Below are 18951 nucleotides of genomic sequence, written 5' to 3' on the forward strand. Positions count from 1 at the left end.
TTGGCTTCTCAATCAAGTGAAACAAATAGGTTTCTGTGAGCATGAATGAACATTTGCTTCCCATTACCAATGTGTTTGTTCAACATCACTAAAGGTAGACCTCGTATTAGTACACTCTTGGTTTAAAAAAAGGTTTTTTTTACAGTGAGAGCTGTGAAGATGTGGAATTCTCTCCCTGAATCAGTGGTACAGGCCAGTGTCGGACTGGGGGGCCCTCCAACCCCCCCATGCTGCGCCGGTGCTGTGAGTTTGTGCTCAATGGACCAGCATGCAATGTTATTCCGGCATTACCAAGGCTTCTTATCGCAGATGTGGGTGCGGATATAGGTCGGCGTGGACCCACCAGGTTTTTTCCCGGTGTCCCACCGGCCCAGTCCTACCCTGGTACAGGCTGATACATTAGATAGCTTTGATCCAGGGAGTAGTCCGATTGCCATTTTGGAGTCAGGAAGGAATTTTTTCCCCTCTGAGGCAAATTGGAGAGGCTTTAAATGGTGTTTTATGCCTTCCTCTGGATCAACTGGCAGTTAGGCAGGTTATATACAGACTTAAAAGGTTGAACTTGATGGACATGTGTCTTTTTTTCAACCTAACTTACTATGTTACTATGAGGGATGTTAATTTGCCCAATTCTGTAGAACCTACATGAAATCTGCATCCACTGAATCAGCACTGAAATAAATAATTGTGCCACAAGAGGTCACTATTTACTCACATGATAGCTAGTGCAGCAATAAACAGAAATAGGTTATGTTACGGGAAATAAACAGTATCATGAAAAAAGAATTTAGCCCTGTATTTTAAACTTCAAACATGGTAATTTACAGTTTGTTGATTATATATACACTGGAAATGTGGTGCCTGATCAAACTCCTTTATGTCTAACACAGTAATGACAAAGCAGAGCACATATATTGCAAGTAAAGCAGCAAGTTTAACTCAAAGGCAAACCTGGCAGTTGCTTGTGTGGTCTTTCATATTACTGTTAATAACTTTTGGTTCTTGCCCGTTATTTCACTATGGATCCCACAGTCTAAAGTCATGGAAAGGTTCAGCTGATATGGGGACACATTATCAGTCACTCCAAAGTTACATGACAGCTGTACATGACATGATTCTTGTTATGTACAACAAACCATCTAATTGCCTTTTATTTACATGACTATGAATCAGCATAGGACACAATATTTAAGGGGTCGGGTCGTTCACCTTTAAACAAACTTTTAGTATGATGTAGAGAGTGCCATTCTGAGACAATTTGCAGTTGGTTTTCATTTTTTATTATTTGTGGATTTTGAGTGATTTAACTTTTTATTCAGCAAACTCTCAATTTCAGCAATCTGTTTGCTAGTGTCCCTAGTTACCCTAGCAACCATGCACTTATTTAAATAAGAGACTGGAATATGAATAGGAGAGGCCTGAACTGAAAGTTGAGTAACAAAAAGTAGCAATAACAATACATTTGTAGCCTTACAGAGCATTTTTTACATAGGGTCAGTGACGCCCATTTGAAAGCTGGAAACAGTCCGAAGAAGAAGGCAAATAATTAAAAAACTAGGGATGCACCGAATCCAGGATTCGGTTTGGGATTCGGCCAGGAATCGGCCTTTTTCAGCAGGATTCGGCCGAATCCTTCTGCCCAGCCGAACCGAATCCAAATCCTAATTTGCATATGCATATTAGGGGTGGTGAGGGAAACCGTGTGACTTTTTGTTCGAAAACAAGGAAGTAAGAAATGTTTTTCCCTTCCCATCCCTAATTTGCATATGTCCGGATTCGGTTCGGTATTTGGCTGAATCTTTCGCAAAGGATTCGGGGGTTCGGCCAAATCCAAAATAGTGGATTTGGTGCATCCCTATCAAAAACTATAACATAGAAAAAATAAAGGAAAATTGAAAAGAATTGGCCATTCTATAACATACTAAATGGAAATATCAGCTTGTCCCAAGCAGTGAAACAAATAGGAGGGTCCGCTCTCACACCCTGACCTACAGATGGATGCCTGGTGCTCGGTGATAGAGGGATCGGCACCCTCCAAATTGTACAATAGAGCAGGAATCACTGGCACTCAAAGGCAGGTGCAAGCAGGGCCAGGCCCTTGCGTGTTTATTAAGCAGAGAAATGCAACATTTCGGGGTAACCTGCCTTTGAGTGCCAGTGATTCCTGCCCCAAGCAGTGACAGACAGTTTCTGTTCATATAAAGCACAGGAAACCTGGGGTGGGGGTATTAGGTATTATGTGTGTGTGTATTACGTGTATTACATGTGTGAGTAGCCAAAGGAAGAGGATTCTAACCCCTATAACTCTCACTCCAGCCTACATATGCACAGGGCTGTTAGTTCTATGAAATATCATATACAATTGTGTAGGCAAAGAAGTTGAGAGATGACTCCAATATGATAACTAGCCAATGAGCTTGGCCAACTGCATGTAGTTTGAAACAGCAAACGCAAATTAGCCTGCCGCAAAATCTTCCCTCAGTTCTCTGACATTGTTCTGCAACTCTCCTGCTCCAAGCATAATGTCACCTCCTGTGTAGAATAACACATTCTATATCCAGAAGTATCGCTCCGCAAATACAATGTTTCTCTCAGCTAGTTAAAGTGAGAGCAGTGTTTATAGGTAATTAGTTGCAGTACACCATCCAAGGATTGTAATAACTTACCTGGTACCCTGGGCCGATGCGCTTGTTAGCACAAAACTGCACTGACCAGGGGCACTTGCAAGCAGGTGATTCTCTCCCTTCTGACACATGCACAGAAGAGTTAAGAGCTGGCTTTTCGTTCTACTGTGCATGTGTCGGCTGCTGGATTTTGAAGAAAGAAGAAGGGAGGTAGAGGATCTACCTGTGCAGTTTTCTGCTAACAGGAGCACAGGCCCAGGATACCAGGTACCTAACATTTGGCACCTCACTTGAATAGGAGGTTTAATTCCCCTTTAACAGATTATGTCACTGTCTTATTTTTATTCCACTGGGCCAAAGGCTGTTTTTTGTTGGATCCTGTCATCGGAAAAAAAAGTTTTTTTCAAAACGCATCAGTTAATAGTGCTACTCCAGCAGAATTCTGCACTGAAATCCATTTCTCAAAAGAGCAAACAGATTTTTTTTATATTCAATTTTGAAATCTGACATGGGGCTAGACATTTTGTCAATTTCCCGGCTGTCCCAAGCCATGTGACTTGTGCCTGCACTTTAGGAGAGAAATGCTTTCTGGCAGGCTGCTGTTTTTCCTTCTCAATGTAACTGAATGTGTCTCAGTGGGACATGGGTTTTTACTATTGAGTGCTGTTCTTAGATCTACCAGGCAGCTGTTATCTTGTGTTAGGGAGCTGCTATCTGGTTACCTTCCCATTGTTCTGTTGTTTGGCTGCTGAGGGAAAAAGGGAGGGGAGTGATATCACTCTTACTTGCAGTACAACAGTAAAGAGTGATTGAAGTTTATCAGAGACTTGGGGAAGCTGGGAAATTGACAATATGTCTAGCCCAATGTCAGTTTTCAAAATTGAATATAAAAAAAAACTGTTTGCTCTTTTGAGAAATGGATTTCAGTTCCGAATTCTGCTGGTGCCGCACTACTAACTGATTCATTTTGAAAAAAAATGTTTTTCCCATGACAGTATCCCTTTAAAGGAGAAGGAAAGCTTTACCAATGGGGGGTGTCCCCCAGTGATTAGGAGAAGATGACATTCCTGGTCATCTTATCCGCTCCTCTCAGAGCCACCTTTTCTTCACACCATCCATTGCCACCTCTCGTCTTAAACCCTTCTCTCTTGCTGCTCCTTTCCTCTGGAATTCCATCCCTGAATTCCTCCATAAGGAATCCTCTATCAATCTCTTCAAGAAAGAACAAAGAGTCTGCCTTTTGGAGCACTAGAACATTAGCCTAGTCCTGTGTCTACTGACTTTGCCTTACCTTGTGCACTTTTTCATCTCCAATTTGTGCCTGTATGTTAGCCTCCTATCCACTTAGACTGTAAGCTCTATGGGGCAGGGACCCCCTTCCTATTATATCTCTTACCACATAGCACTTAAGCTCTTTGTCCTGATATGATTTTCTGTGAATTCCTTAACAGATTTTACAAATAAAGTTATGCATAGATACTAGGGATGCACTGAATCCACTATTTTTGATTTGGGCAAACCCCCGAATCCTTCGCGAAAGATTCGGCCGACTACCGAACTGAAGTGGGAAGGAAAAACAGTTTTTACTTCCTTGTTTTGTGACAAAAATCAGCGCCGTTTCTTAGGAAAGAGCCACCTGAGGTGGCTCATGTAATGGTGCCCCCCCTTACTGCCACTGCGCTCGGATTCGGTTCGGCCAGGAAGAAGGATTCGGCCGAATACGAATCTTGCTGAAAAAGGCCGAATCCCGAACCGAATCCTGGATTCGGTGCATCCCTACTGCTAACAGAAGCACCAGCCCTGGGTATTAGGTAATTGATTACAATCGCTGGGGGTGATTGAAATTTCCCATCTCCTTTAAACACAACAGCCACCCATCCCAAATAGCTGCCAATACACTGGTGCATATTTTTTCATGAAATAAGTTAGTTGCTCTGTCTGAGATATGCGGGACTAGTGTGGAACTTGGTCTACTAGGGCCCACCAAAGAACATGGGCCCACTTTCACGGCAATGAGAAATATATAATACCAAATGGTATAGGATTTTATATAGGCTCACAATGGATATCAGGATAGGCTGATGGGAATTCTCCTTGGCTGCCTGTGCTGAGTCGCTGCTTAAGGGAGAGCCGTTCTGCTTCTAGATGAGACTTTGAAAATACAAAACAATAATATTAAAACTATAGTGCAGAAAAAGAAGGACTTATATACCAAGGGCACTGAGCTTAGTAATGGATTTTCCTCTAAATTACACTTATAGAAGTACTGGCTGTTATATGGATAATATGCTTATGTGAAAATGCAAAAGCTGTGCAATATTTTTCACACACACTAAAGTGTGACATTTAGTCATCATTTATTTATATAGCAGCAGGAATTCACACAACATTTTACAATAATAATGGGCATTAGAATTATATTAAACAGTGGGTTTACAATAAATTAACAGTCATTGGTTACAGCATGAAAAAATAATGGGTGTATGACATTACTAATGGAAAAAATCTGAACAATATTTCATCTGTAAAAAGAAGTGACTCAAACAGCAAAGTAAAAAACAGATGTAATATATATGTACAGGTATGGGACCTATTATCCCTAATGGTCTGGACCTGGGGTTTTCCAGATAAGGGAAATCCACAATTTGGATCTCCATATATAAAGTCAACTAAAAAAAACCTTACAAGCTACTGTTTTATTATTAAAGAGAAAATTAAATTATTTTTAAAAGTTTGAATTATTTGATTAAAATAGATGGCCTTCCTGTAATTCAGAGCTTTCTGGATAAGTACTAAAACTTCTTAATGTAAAAGTAGTTGTTTTGACACCAGATTTGACATCAGATTTCATTCTGTTGAGGTATTTAAGGACTTTTTACCCTAAGATCAGAGGGACGTGAGAAGCCGCAATAATGAGAAATTGAGATTAGCAGAAAAGTGGCTCCATGCTAAGGTGTGAAAATGAGTTTTGTTATAGTCAGAGTTGTGACGTTGTGCAGTTCTCTCCCTGCAGCAGTTTTAAGGGCAGATATATTAGATAATGTTGAATGTGAAAAAGTTATTCTTCTAGTGAGAAAATACAAAAAGTTGATCCAATTGCCAGGAAAGATTTTTCTTCTTTTGCTGCTTCTGGTGGGTTTCTTTGCCTTCCTCTGGATCAGCGAGATAGGCAAGTGTCTTTGTTATTGACACCATATACTATGTAACTATAAATAAAAGTGTTTCATTGCTGAGGGCTTTGGAGTGTAATGCCTGTAAGGAATAATATGCAGTAGTCTAGGTGGGAAATAATGAGACAGCGGATCAGTGCTTTGGTTATTTCTAAGCTAAGGTAATGGAAAATTCAGACAATGCTGCAGAAATGAAAGCCATAGGAATTGGCAAGGATTTGATTTCGGTGCCTAAATGCATAATATTTTTTGGCTCCAAAAACCACTGCCCGTGCCTGCACCCAGGCTGACGCCAACTCCAAAAATCAGCCCCATGTGGCATTAGACTTATGGGACAGACGTAGTCAGCTAATCTCTATGGAAAGCGGACAATGCAAATGCCCCTGTTTTAAACAGAATAACCCCCATAGTGTCCTATACAAACAACGTGTACCTGATGTTAACTAATTTAGCTGTTGGCTTGTTGGTTGTTTTCAGTTGATATGTGTTTCTAACTGCCCTACAACACAATTACAAAAAAGAACCCTTATCTAGAAAACCCTTGCCCCAAGTGTTCTGGATAAGAGGTCCCATACCTGTATAATATTGCAATGCATGATTATTCTGTTTAATAAAATGTATACCGTATGTTATCTTATATCTGATGTAAACAGATACACATTGTACCTTGCAGTATTGTGGTAGAATAGCACCCACCAAATTGCAGTACTCATGCTACAGTGAAATTGTATTGCATGGTTATTGTTCAGGGTACTTAGCTTATTGGTGTAAATAATAAAGCCTGGAGAGAACCAGGAATCTTACTATACGCTTTATTTCTGAAAGCTGCATATAAGAAGGCAGTGCAACTTGCATGGCAGTGGTAACATCACTGGGAACATGTTGTACCACTAATCAACTACATCTGCTTGGAAAGAGATTTCATTGCAATGTAATGGAGTAAAGGAGAAGGAAAGGCTTTGTGCACTTGGGGTTGCCAAATGTTAGGCACCTGCAAGTGATTGTATTTACTTACCTGAAACCCCGGGCTGGTGCTCCTATCAGCAGAAAACTGCACAGGCCTGGGGTTATACCAGTGAGCACCACGGAGTGATCCTCTTCCGGCTTCCTCTTTCTACGGCTGCGTATAACGAAAAGCAGAACTTTAACTGAAAAGTCTATTTCGTTCAACTGCGCATGCGTCTGCCCCCGGAAATTTAAAGAAAAAAGAAGCCAGAAGAGGATCACTCTGTGGTGCTCGCTGGAATAACCCGGGGCTGGTGCAGTTTTCTGCCGATAGGAGCACCGGCCCGGGGTTTCAGGTAAGTCAATACAATCACATGGGGGTGCCTAACATTTGGCACCCCCAAGTGCACTAAGCCTTTCCATCTCCTTTAATGAAAACAACTATGCAAACCTTTCCATTCATTGCTTTTAACACTACAGTATATTAGAACTTTATCTCAACACCCCATCCATGCATAACTTTAACCATTAATATTACTCCTGTGTAAAGTCTTCTAATTTTCTTCCAAACCTATAAAATTGTATATTCACCAAATCAAGATTGAATTAAATGAGATATCTTGCAACTGATTAGATCTATGTAATTTGAGGTATTCTGACCACAGATAATTACCCCACACAGACACACACACATACAGCACAATGATATTGTATAAGCAAAAGCGCTCTCCATAGTGCTCAGTTTAACAAGCACTTGCTCCTCAGAAAATGAGGCACTTTGCTCCTTGTGTCAGATTAAAAATCCAGTGCACGAAGCAGCGTCCAGCATCAGGAGGTGCAGTGGAGCTTGTCTTTATTATCCAACCATAACGTGGTAAGGACAAAGCCATAATGCAGCCTGTGCCTCCTACTGTTCACTAACTCGTGCCTCTAAATGATTTTCATGTTGGGGGATGGATAGGGTAGATATGAGTCCAATAAAATGTATTTGGCAGTAGAAGCTCCCATATACTGGAGGATTCTGCATGAAGCATAAAAAAATAGATTTGGTGCACCCCATTAAATGTTCTCCTAATTTTCACAAAAATCAATAAAAGTGGTTGTACCCGTAGTTAAGCTTACAATACATAATTATCACCAGATCATCGTCTTTAATAAAGTCCCTAATGCACTGAATAAAATGTGCACTGAATAATAGCAGCATAACAGTGACATTCCCCTAGTTATTCAGTGACCAAGTATTGCAGTTCTAAAGCCTTACATCCCAACAGCCAATACAAAACAGCACCCAATCCCCCTCACAAAGTGCATATATCTAATGCAAGAGAATTTAGGGCTCAAAGACAAATGACAGCACAAGGCATTAGAATGGATGAAAAAGTGAAACTACTCACCAAGGTACTGAACTGCACTGATACTTGCTCCTAGCTTTTTGCCAAAAGTGCCAATGTGCTCTGATGAATTATGCTCAACTGCACGAAACATGCACTAGCGGAACCCTGGAACTACCACCAACCTCGTGGCAGTAGCAAGGCCATTCCCACTAAAAAAATATCTGCTGCAAATCTGGCACATGTTATAGATGCCACTAAGCATGCACCTAGAATTCTGGGGGGAAATGCTGCATTTTAGGTATGAAAAAAAAAATTAAATTTGGACATAAAAATTGCACTTTGCACAAAGTACTGTGTTAATTAAAAGTACTTATATCTCACAGCCTTAGGTTGCTTTCATATATTTTGTTGGAATCTCTTCCACGTTCTCTTTTACACTTTTCCTTTTTCGGTGGTTCCCCAAGGAAACTGACCCATCCGAGTCATCGGAAGATTCATCAGGATCTTTATCATCAGGAACACTGGGGTGTTTTATTGCTGAAATGGAGACTCTCTTATCGTGCTCACCAACTCTGTCAGTGGAAGACTTTTGCGTCTACAAGATGGAAAATATGTTAAGGCCATAAATATACTCCTTCTACTCCTATATTAAGTACAGAAGAGCCGACCTCCTAATGTGCATGGGTCTGTCACTACTGGAACATGCAGGGCTGCCAATAAAGAGAAGCACATTTTCTGATCATGGAAAAGGAGCCCTGGACACGGGTTTTTAGGGTCTTTAAAACAGCAAAGCAACCAGAATAATGTGTAACTGGAAGTGTAACTGATGAAGCAGTTTAGCATGTTTAATGCATGCAACAAGAGTTAATAACCATCAGAATGATGTTGTCAGCAAACTAAATAACTGTTCTGACAATTAATAAGTGTAAATAATATAAGAAGGAAAATAAATAAAATAAAAGAACTTAGTTGCTTTACTGTTCTTACTGCTGGGGCTTCTCCAAGTTGAATTTTCAACCAAATGTTAAGACGTTGGCTCCAGTATCCAGGAGCTTCCACTTCCCAAAACCGATCTTGATCCTTGGGGTTACAGGTCAGGAATTTGTGGCAGACTAGAAAGAGAGATATCATGCTACTAACCTGTAATATGGGACACAGCCAGATCTACATCATCACTTTCCATGTTCCCATCTTTCTGTGACATTAAAACTAGGGATGCACCGAATCCACTATTTTGGATTCGGCCGAACCCCCGAATCCTTTGAGTAAGATTCGGGCCAATACCGAACCCAGACCCTAATTTGCATATGCAAATTTGCATATGTAAATTAGGGGTGGGAAGGGGAAAACATTTTTTACTTCCTTGTTTTCTAACAAAAAGTCACACGGTTTCCCTCGCCGCCGCATATTTGCAATTCCCGCCATATGCAAATTGACCTAAGCGAAAGATCACTAGCGAAGTTTCGCTAGGCAGAAATGAATGCGAGTGCATCTTCACTATGAAATGCTCGCACAGCCGAAATAACACTAGAAAAAAGTCGCCAGTGTTCGATGCCCATGACAAAACTTTGCGATTTAGTGAATTAGCGTATTCGTTGCATATTTGGTACGATGGGTGCGAAGCTGACGCTTGTGAAAATTCACCTGTGAATCTGCCCCTATATCGACAGGTTATACTGGGCTCTTGAGAAATGTTACCTGTGTACATGGCAGGGGATATTGGGCTGCTGATACCCAGAACACTTTCTCTGGAAAACACCAGGCTGTAATCTTGTAGCATTTTAGACCCCAGTCCACATCTTCTCCAGTTCTTACGGACAAATACCGTGTCCAGGACAGGTAGCTGATAACATTCACTGGTGCCGGGATTACACAGGTTTCCTGTTATTCAAGCAAGTCATATTTTCAGCTGCATTTAGTTGCTAAAGAAAAAAGCTTAACATGCAGATTTGAGAGCTTGTTATTCAATGGGGTGCAAGGTGCCATTTTTTTTGTCCACAATGCACATTTTCCCTCCCTGGTAGATGTGCCTCCAGAATAAACCAAAAAGTGTTGTATATCTTAATCTTTCGCTGCCTGTGCCTGCCATTATAGCATATAGAAGGGATAGCACATGTGCAAGAACTGGGTGTCCAGTCTATCTGGTTTGGCAGGTCCAGGCCTGGACTGGCAATCTGTGGGTTCTGGCAAATACCAGAGGGACTGTGTAAATAGAAAGTCAGTATTTAGTTGGCTGGTGGGGCTGTTGGGGCCACTGTGTGGGCTGATTGGGCCTCTGGACCTGGGCAGGTCCATGGATAAAAGCTTGTAAAGGTGCTTTTTCTTAAAAATTTTAGGGACATAACAATTGTTTTTCACATGTCATACTAATTGCATGTAGTAATATCTTACAAATTTTACGCTTATAGCACATAAGCTTTTTTTAGGCATAATATAATTGTCTGCATGAATCTGCACCAGACACTTTCAAATCAATGTTATTGGAGGAGTGGTATGGAGTTTTTTGTCTCCTGTCCTTTGAGCTACATAATGTTTAAAGAAGAAGGAAAGCTGCTGAAGCAGTTTATTGCCAATAGATTAGCCACAATAACAATAGTGCTATAACACTATATTTATTCTGCAGAATGCTTTACCATATGTGAATAAACAGCTATAGAAGCTCTCTCTGTTTGTTTAGGATAGCAGCTGCCATATTAGCTTGGTGTGACATCACTTTCTACCTAAGTTTCTTCCTGATCACTCATAGCTCTGGGCTCAGATTACAGCAGGGAGGGGGAAGAGGGAAAAGGGAGAGAGGAGCAAACTGAGCATGCTCAAGCCTGAGCTCTGGAGGTTTAATCTGCAAACAGGAAGTCTGATATAGAAGCCCATGTGTACACAATAGAAGGAAAGAAACAAAGTGTTTCTTTTGAGAGAGGAGTAGCATTACTTTGAGGGTTTACTGGTCTGTCTATATAGACTTTTCTGATAAAGCTTACTTAATTTTAGTCTTTCCTTCTCCTTTAATGCTCCAATTGCCCCATGTGTCATTCCCTGAGTTGGCAGTGCTATACACTTCCATATAGCTCGATGTAAGGATATGGATACATTTAAAACGCAGGGTAATAAATGATGGTTGTGTGGCATTATATAAGTGTTATATAAGTGAAAATAAAGGGAAAGAAGAAAAACAAAAATGTGATTAACTATCTGATGCCAGAGATAATAGGAGCGGCCGGTTACATTTCTGCTGGTTGAGCAAACCGGTACACTGAGCATATTGTCAAAACACACAGCGGATGGCATCACATCAGCACCATGAGACAGTCAACAGGAGGTAATTATTTTTGCTGCTTTAAAGCTGGTCTTGGCACTGGGGATTCCCAGAGCGACCTCGCTGCCAAAAATTGCCCTGTTTGTTAAAAACACTGACACTACCCCGCAAGAATGCAGCACTGAGAGAGAACAAACAATGTTCTTTGCGATGACATCTGACTGCAGAGTCGGGGTAAACACGCAATTACTGGATGGCAGAGGTAACTGCAGATCACAGCGTTACTGTATAATGTTTAAGAGAGGCTGACTGCTGAATCACACAATACACAGAGAAGTGGATCAACTAGGCATGAAACAAAAACATCACATCGTGCTTTGGCTTTGCACATATATACAGGGCCAACTTGCTGACTTCTATGAAAGCAAAAAACAACATTTTGTACAGGTACCAATGACCTGTTACAAGGGTCCCTGCCATAAGATAAACCTCTCAGTGCAAAATACATTCCAGTCTTATACAAATATGCTGAAGAAATACCAATGTAACCTTGGGAATGTTGTCTGTGACTATTAATATGCCTCTCTATGATTGCCACTAATGAATGGAAGTCTGAGTTGCAGCATGATGACTGACGTGTTTATACAGGCTGCACTGATATGACATGCATACAGGACACTGTTTGAAGGTTATGCTCACGAAGAGTTAATAAATTCCATAAACATACTTGTTTCCTTTTTATCTTTCTAAATGATATTCTGTTTGCAAAGGACGCTCACAGAGAACAAGTAAAATCAGCAGCATTTTGTTTGCCTTTTTCCGTGATGAAGACCCTTAAATGGTTGAAGCATGTTGGGATCCTTTCATTATGTGACTTTCTTTACAAATAAACCTTTTGCAAGATATTGGAGTGTGCGATCTCTTCTCTTTTATACATCGCCATTAGGCTTTAGTCATATATCACATGATATAATAAATGCAATTTCTAGTGCCCAGTCACAGTCAAGATATATAGGGATTATCATACAGCTAACTGTTCACCTTTGTTTTTGTAGGTGTAAAATCCTACTGCCTCTCCATGGCACCAGTAGATCTTAGCCAGTTCCTTGGAGGCGTGTGGAAAGAAGCAGGCTTCATGTCCATTTGCCTCTGAGAACCCGCACACCAAACAGTTTAGAACAAAGAGGGCAATTCTTTCCCAAAATGTCTGGACCTGTGAAATGAAAAATGTAAATATTAAGATACATGGGGCATACCACCCAATATTTAAGAGAAAAAAAAAAGCAGAATGTTTTAGACCAGGCCCCAATCTATCCTGGCCATACTCAGTTACGTGCCGACACATTCCTCATGTGCCCAAAACAATCCCAGTTTATATACTACTAGATGGTTCAGATAAAAAACCAAGCTGATTAGAATCGGCAATGGAGACGAATGTGATCACATGATTTCTAATCCTTTTTCAATTGACTTGTAGGCAACCAGACATCCATTTTATAGCCATTTTGTCCAAACTCATAAAGGGACCAGTGTAATAAAAATGCACAGATCGAATGATTTCAATGAATGACTGGATCAGAGTGGCACAAAAGCAATGTGTCTGTCTGATGAGCTATGCGCCTGCCAAGATCATGATTGGCCGATTCGATTTTCATCAGCCAAACTTATTGTGAGCCTATAACTACTTGTGTGGCTATCTTAAAAGCAAAGCTCTTTTGTAGTATGGATGAAACATAACATTTATTCCTTATTTACCCACTACCAAGAGTTTGAAGCTGCCATATTAAATGCTGCTTTTTGCAAATACCGGGAGCTCCTGCTCAGGCACAGAGATCCAGCTATGACTTCCACTGAAGCAAACTGCACAATAAAAAGCCCTACCTTCTGACTCAATAGGAAACGTGGTTTAGCACACAAAGGGAGTAAAGCTGAATATTAATAAGTGAGAGTAAGATTTTGAGTATGCAGATTCCCCCAGGAGCCCCCCTGACTTAGATGGATTCTGTTCTCGAGCTAGCTTTGGTCACTAGGAGGGCAGAGCCACTGCTTGGCTGTAAGAGCAATTCTTTGTTTTTCTGTGCTGTGGAGTCATATGTCTATACTCTCCCACCGGTAACTCCCTATTAATACTCCCTATTATCTCCTTAAATCGACTCCTTTGTTTGGGGTTCTGACTCTTTGTAAGTTCAAAATCCAAAGAACTCAAATAAGCTTTGTCTTTCACCTCAAGTGATCTCCATTAACTGAATTACCCTGACATTAGTAAGCATTGCAGTTTGCATAGAGATAAGGGTAAATCCTTTTGAAAATGCAAAGTAAAGTGTCAATAGAAAAAAATTGGTATTTATTAAATTTCTGATCACCTGTATCAGACCTTCTTTTGATGGGTCAGATGATTTCAAGATGTCATCTACAGACCACCAAGTTCCATTCAGATAAACAGCAACAACTGGCAAAAGAGCAAAGGAGAACTTATAATTATGTTGTATATACATACAATAGCATGTAGATTAGTAAAATGTCTTTCTTGACAAAGCCAGTGTCAATTTATTGGTAGTAAAGAAGCTTAAAGGAATCAGATTCAGAACTAGTGAAGGCCACAAGTTCCTTTAGGGGCCCTGGGCATTCTGCGGTGGGAACTATAGACAGTCAACCCCTCTTAGGACACCAAAGGAATGGAACAGAACATAAGTAATCTAGTCAAAATGTAGATCAGGTGCCAGGGCTATTGTCAGAATCAATAAGCTAGACAAGGGTTAAAACAGACAAGTCAAGTCCTTGGTGACGGTCCGGACTGAGAATTAAAATAGGCCTTGGCATTTCAGGTACACAGAGGCCCAATCAGCCCCAACCAGCCCACTAAATACTGACTTTCTATGGCACCTTATAACAGCCCCTCTGGCATTTGCCAGAACCCACAGATTGCCAGTCCTTGGTCCAGGCAGAGAGAAAGCACAATCTGGATAACAGACAAGGGTCAAGCTATGGCACAAAATTCCTATCTTGGCTCAAAGAGAAAAATTTATGATTAAAACAAATATATAAAGAAAGAATTGTTCAGTGTACCTTCCTAAAAAAGCAATACGTTTTCCGAACGAAAGAGGTGTGATTACCAAAATAATGTGTTGTAGAAATGAAAAGAAGTAAAACCCCTCTCTATTCAATTGACCACCAATTAAAGAAAATTCAAATATTAGTGCAGCAGTGTCAGAGTTTATTAACAGTTTCGTTAACGGTTACTAACCCAGTGTTGCTTCAATTATTGGGCAGCCATTGCTGGGTTACCCAATAAAGTGCTATGTGCTAGGTGCTAATAATTCATTAGCAATTAAAAATCATGTAACAGGATTAATTAATATTGTGCTATAAAGTGCTAGTGCTTCAAATGAAATTGAGAATTTAACTTAAATAACCAGGATTAAATTGACCCAGGTGAGATTAAAGTTAATTCATTATTATATATCACACATTAAAATCCATTCTTGCCTTGACAAAGCCAGCAGGCGAAACACGTGTTGGCACACTGGGAAGCGCTTTTTGTGGGCGCTTTCCTTATTTTTACTATTGCAAAATAATTTCCTATTGATTTTAAACCTTTGCGACCGCATTGATTCTTCTTTTATAATCTTACCTGTTATCCAATGGCACTGTGGGATTTGTAGTTTTATAGGGAAGATTAGCTCCAGGGCCGGATTTACCCTTCTTGCCCCCCTAGGCCCAGCTACTGTGCCGCCCCCCCCCCCGCATTTTCTGGAAGCGAATCTTTATCCAATCATTTATGCAAAATAAAATAACACAGACTATAAAATGGAAATAATTATGTATTAAACCATAAATAAATTTTAAATATAACCAATATGTATATTACTACCAACTGTTGCAATAATTAAAAAATATAGGGCAATAAATTCTGCCACAGCCACTGCTGAATGATTTCAGTTGCAGGCTTGCAGCAAGGGGCGGGCCGCGGGCAGGCAGCCAAATTGACATTATATTGGGCTGATACAATGCTTTGGCCTGGGCCAATAAATAGGTTTACATTGGAGGCCTAAACAGACCAATTGGGGTAGGACCACATTAACAGCACAATGCAAACCTTACTCAATAAATATCTGGCCAATTTTAGTGGACTAAACTTTAGGCTGCATGGTTATCAAATAAAAGAACACTTTATTTTCCTTTTAACTTACTTGATGGGCCAACTTTGATGTTCTAGTACCTTCAGCTCAGGCTGAGTGAGGCTGGCCGCTGGCGCCGAGTGACGCATGCGCAGTCATGTGACGTGATGATGTCACCGCGCACAGCGTGTGCTGCGTGCCGTGTGCATACTGAGTCTGACTGCCCGGAAGCGATCATCTGCGGCCAGAGAGAGTAGAGAGCTGAATGCTGACAGCTGCTGCCGGCTGCCGCTGCGCACACAGCAGGACTCTGCAGCCGGAGCCAGGAGTGGCAGCAGCGGCCGCCCCTAACATCTTGCCGCCCTAGGCCCGGGCCTAGGGGGCCTTTCCCTAAATCCGGGCCTGATTAGCTCTCCGAATTATAAGATAGCAAGGTAAAATTGAGACTACAGTCCCCAGTGACCTACTTTCTCCTCCGTGTGGGGTCCCAGACTTAGAAAAATACAGGCAGCTAGAACTTGGGACTTCTCCACCTCTAACAATTTTCCTATTCCTCCTTTCTCTTTCAATGCTGGTCTCCTTTGAATAATTTTATGCAAACGTTTTTTAACACCCTATAACTTTAACGGGGGTGTATGGATTAATTATTACTCACCAATTTTTATGCAGTCTTCAAAGATTACCTTAATTGATTTGCAGCAATTTTAATGAATTTAGTAAAGTTTACTTTTTAACAGTTAATCAGTTATCTACAATCTTCTATAATGAATGGATTTTAATGTGTGATATATAATAATGAAATAACTTTAATCTCACCTGGGTCAATTTAATCCTGGTTATTTAAGTTAAAATTTCATTTGAAGCACTAGCACTTTATAGCACAATATTAATTAATCCCGTTACATGATTTTTAATTGCTAATGAATTATTAGCACCTAGCACATAGCACTTTATTGGGTAACCCAGCAATGGCTGCCCAATAATTGAAGCAACACTGGGTTAGTAACCGTTAACGAAACTGTTAATAAACTCTGACACTGCTGCACTAATATTTGAATTTTCTTTAATTGGTGGTCAATTGAATAGATTAAAACAAATATATTTAAATTAAATTTATATTTAATATATTAAATGATTGCTTACCATGTGATTGTGTTTATTATTAATGACAGGGCAACGAGAAATGATTGTGCTATTTAACTCAATATGGAAGATGATATGGGGGCAAGATCCTAGGGACCTCACTACTATGTTTATTAGGATGTCAAATGGAGATAATAAATTGCACATATACATAAATAGAGCACCAATATGAATAATGCAGATAACAAAAAACACACATTCACTGCACCTGACTCTCCTGTCTTGGAACATACTAAAACCAACATTTTCCCAGAGTCATCATCTCTGTACAGTGGTATGTACCGGACACTTGTTTCATCTACTTTTATCTGAGGAAGAAGAAACAGAAATCAAATTGTCAATTGTTTCATGAAAAACAAGTAAATACTCGCACTGCAGTAACTCAGGTTTTCACATATTGTACCAAGGTATAATACTCAAGGGCCATAAAAATCCTGTAAAATATATTCAATTAAATAATGTTTAGTGATGTCATCAGTTCTATTTGGTGCCCAGTGATGTCATTTCTGTCACATGACTGAGCACTGATACTCATGTATTATTAAAAAATAATGATGTATTCACTGTTGTAAAAGATAAGGATATGACCTCGGTTTGGCACTGGGGCCTTGAACTGCTGTGCTCCATCATCTGCTTTTCGTCACCTGCTTTTTTGTGTGCCAAGTCATCTATTGTATACAAAAAGGTAACTATATTTATAATAATCACAGCGCTGCGCAATATGTTGGACATGTTAATAAGCATAATAATCATGTTCAGGTTTTTTAAGGCGGTTGTTCATCTTTGAATTAAATTTTAGTATGATGTAGAGAGTGATATTCTGAGACAATTTGCAACTGTTTTTTTTATTTTTTATTATTTCTGGTTATTTAGCTTTTTATTCAGCAGCTCTCCAGTTTGCAATATCAACTAGTTGCTAGGGTCCGAATTACCCTAGAAACCATGCATTGATTTGAAAAAGAGACTGGAATATGAATAGGAGAGGGTCTGAATCTGACAAGACAAATAATTCAAAAACTATAAAAAAAGAAAAAAATGAAGACCAGTTGAAAAGTTGTTTAGAACTAGCCATTCTACCATATACTAAACATTAACGTAAAGGTACTTTCTCTTCAAAGAGCTACATTGAGTTATGGCCAGTACTTAGCAGGCGATTCATAACCAATGAGAGAAGTTTGAAACTGACTGGGATAGGACCGGGTAGGAGGTTGCTGGAATTTCTAGCTGCCTGAAAAATGTCACATGTTGTTGTCAAAGCTAGAAATAGAATTGCTTCCATTTCCACTACCATGATAAAATGTATTTATCTACTATATATAGTCATTGACCCCCTTAATGCTACTCAAAGCTTCTGCCACTGTGGCTGAACTACAACTTCCAAAATAGCCTGGGTTAGTATTTCCCAGACAATGCAACTGAAAAACATGATACTCAGAATAGAGAAAATCGATGCCACGAATTTGTACTATGCTACTTATTTAAATAACCATTTTATCCTCATATCCTCTTTTTGTCCAGGTCAGTTGTTCATGGGAAGGAATGGAAATAAGTAATTCTACTTTTATGAGACTTGGAGCTTGCATTTATCATTAGGCAAGTATTCCTCCATGTAATATTAACAGTGGATTCCCTTGTGTGTGCTTCCCCTACACAAATAATTACTAGCGCTTGCTATCACAATGGTAACGATATTACATTCAGGCAATAGAGGGCACTACAGTAAAACATTTTGAATTTGATTTTTTTTTTACAAAGCCCACGCTCCAGCAGGAGGTGAATATAGTGAAAGCGCTGAAAAAATGTGTGAGACATGATGGAACTATAAAGTAGGGATAAAAAAAAAAGTCGAGTTCAAATGGGGACTCAGCACTTATAGAAAGAGAGAAGGGGGCGGTTTGGTAGCGCCTTCGCCCACTCGATAGGAATGCAGGACTTATAGACAAAGAGAAGTGGGCAGTTTGGGTGGGCCTTTCCCATAAATAGCAGTGTGGTTTTAGATGAAACCCTACTGTGTGGATCACATTAAAGGAACACTTCTGAGAAAACGATAATAATATAGGACATTTTGTATTATAAATATATTTTGCACAGGGTTAGAATAAGGGCAGTTTTGTTTGTGAGCAATTCTTCAAGGACTATTCTATAACAAATGTTGTCTATGGAGTGCTGATAATATCAAAGTATGTCCTGCCTTTGATAGACCTCATTTTATATCCTATACAGGTATGGGATCCATTATCTGGAAACTTGTTATCCAGAAATCTCTGAATTACAGGAAGATCTCCAATAGACTCTAATTTATCCAAATAATACACATTTTTTAAAAGTATTTCCTTTTTCTCTGTAATAATAAAACAGTACCTA

At 39.8% G+C, this 18951-nt stretch overlaps 1 protein-coding gene across 2 annotated transcripts in view; it reads right to left on the minus strand.

Annotated features, from left to right (window-relative positions):
• Positions 1-7112: 7112 nt before the first annotated feature.
• LOC108711477 (protein FAM169B) overlaps positions 7113-18951 on the minus strand; it is a 29738-nt gene continuing 17899 nt past the window's right edge. Inside the window, exons 3-8 of one of the 2 annotated variants that reach the window (XM_018253257.2) lie at positions 16796-16895; positions 13690-13775; positions 12368-12539; positions 9772-9954; positions 9061-9185; positions 7113-8668 (exon numbers count right to left, since the gene is read on the minus strand). In XM_018253257.2, the coding sequence (XP_018108746.1) occupies positions 8459-8668; positions 9061-9185; positions 9772-9954; positions 12368-12539; positions 13690-13775; positions 16796-16895 (876 nt within the window). In that variant the 3' untranslated portion in view covers positions 7113-8458. Of the gene's footprint in view, positions 8669-9051; positions 9186-9771; positions 9955-12367; positions 12540-13689; positions 13776-16795; positions 16896-18951 lie in introns of both variants that reach the window. The other variant, XM_018253256.2, reaches the window with a different exon arrangement.

Source organism: Xenopus laevis, chromosome 3L, assembly GCF_017654675.1.
Source record: "Xenopus laevis strain J_2021 chromosome 3L, Xenopus_laevis_v10.1, whole genome shotgun sequence".
In the NCBI taxonomy this organism is placed as follows: Eukaryota; Metazoa; Chordata; class Amphibia; order Anura; family Pipidae; genus Xenopus; species Xenopus laevis.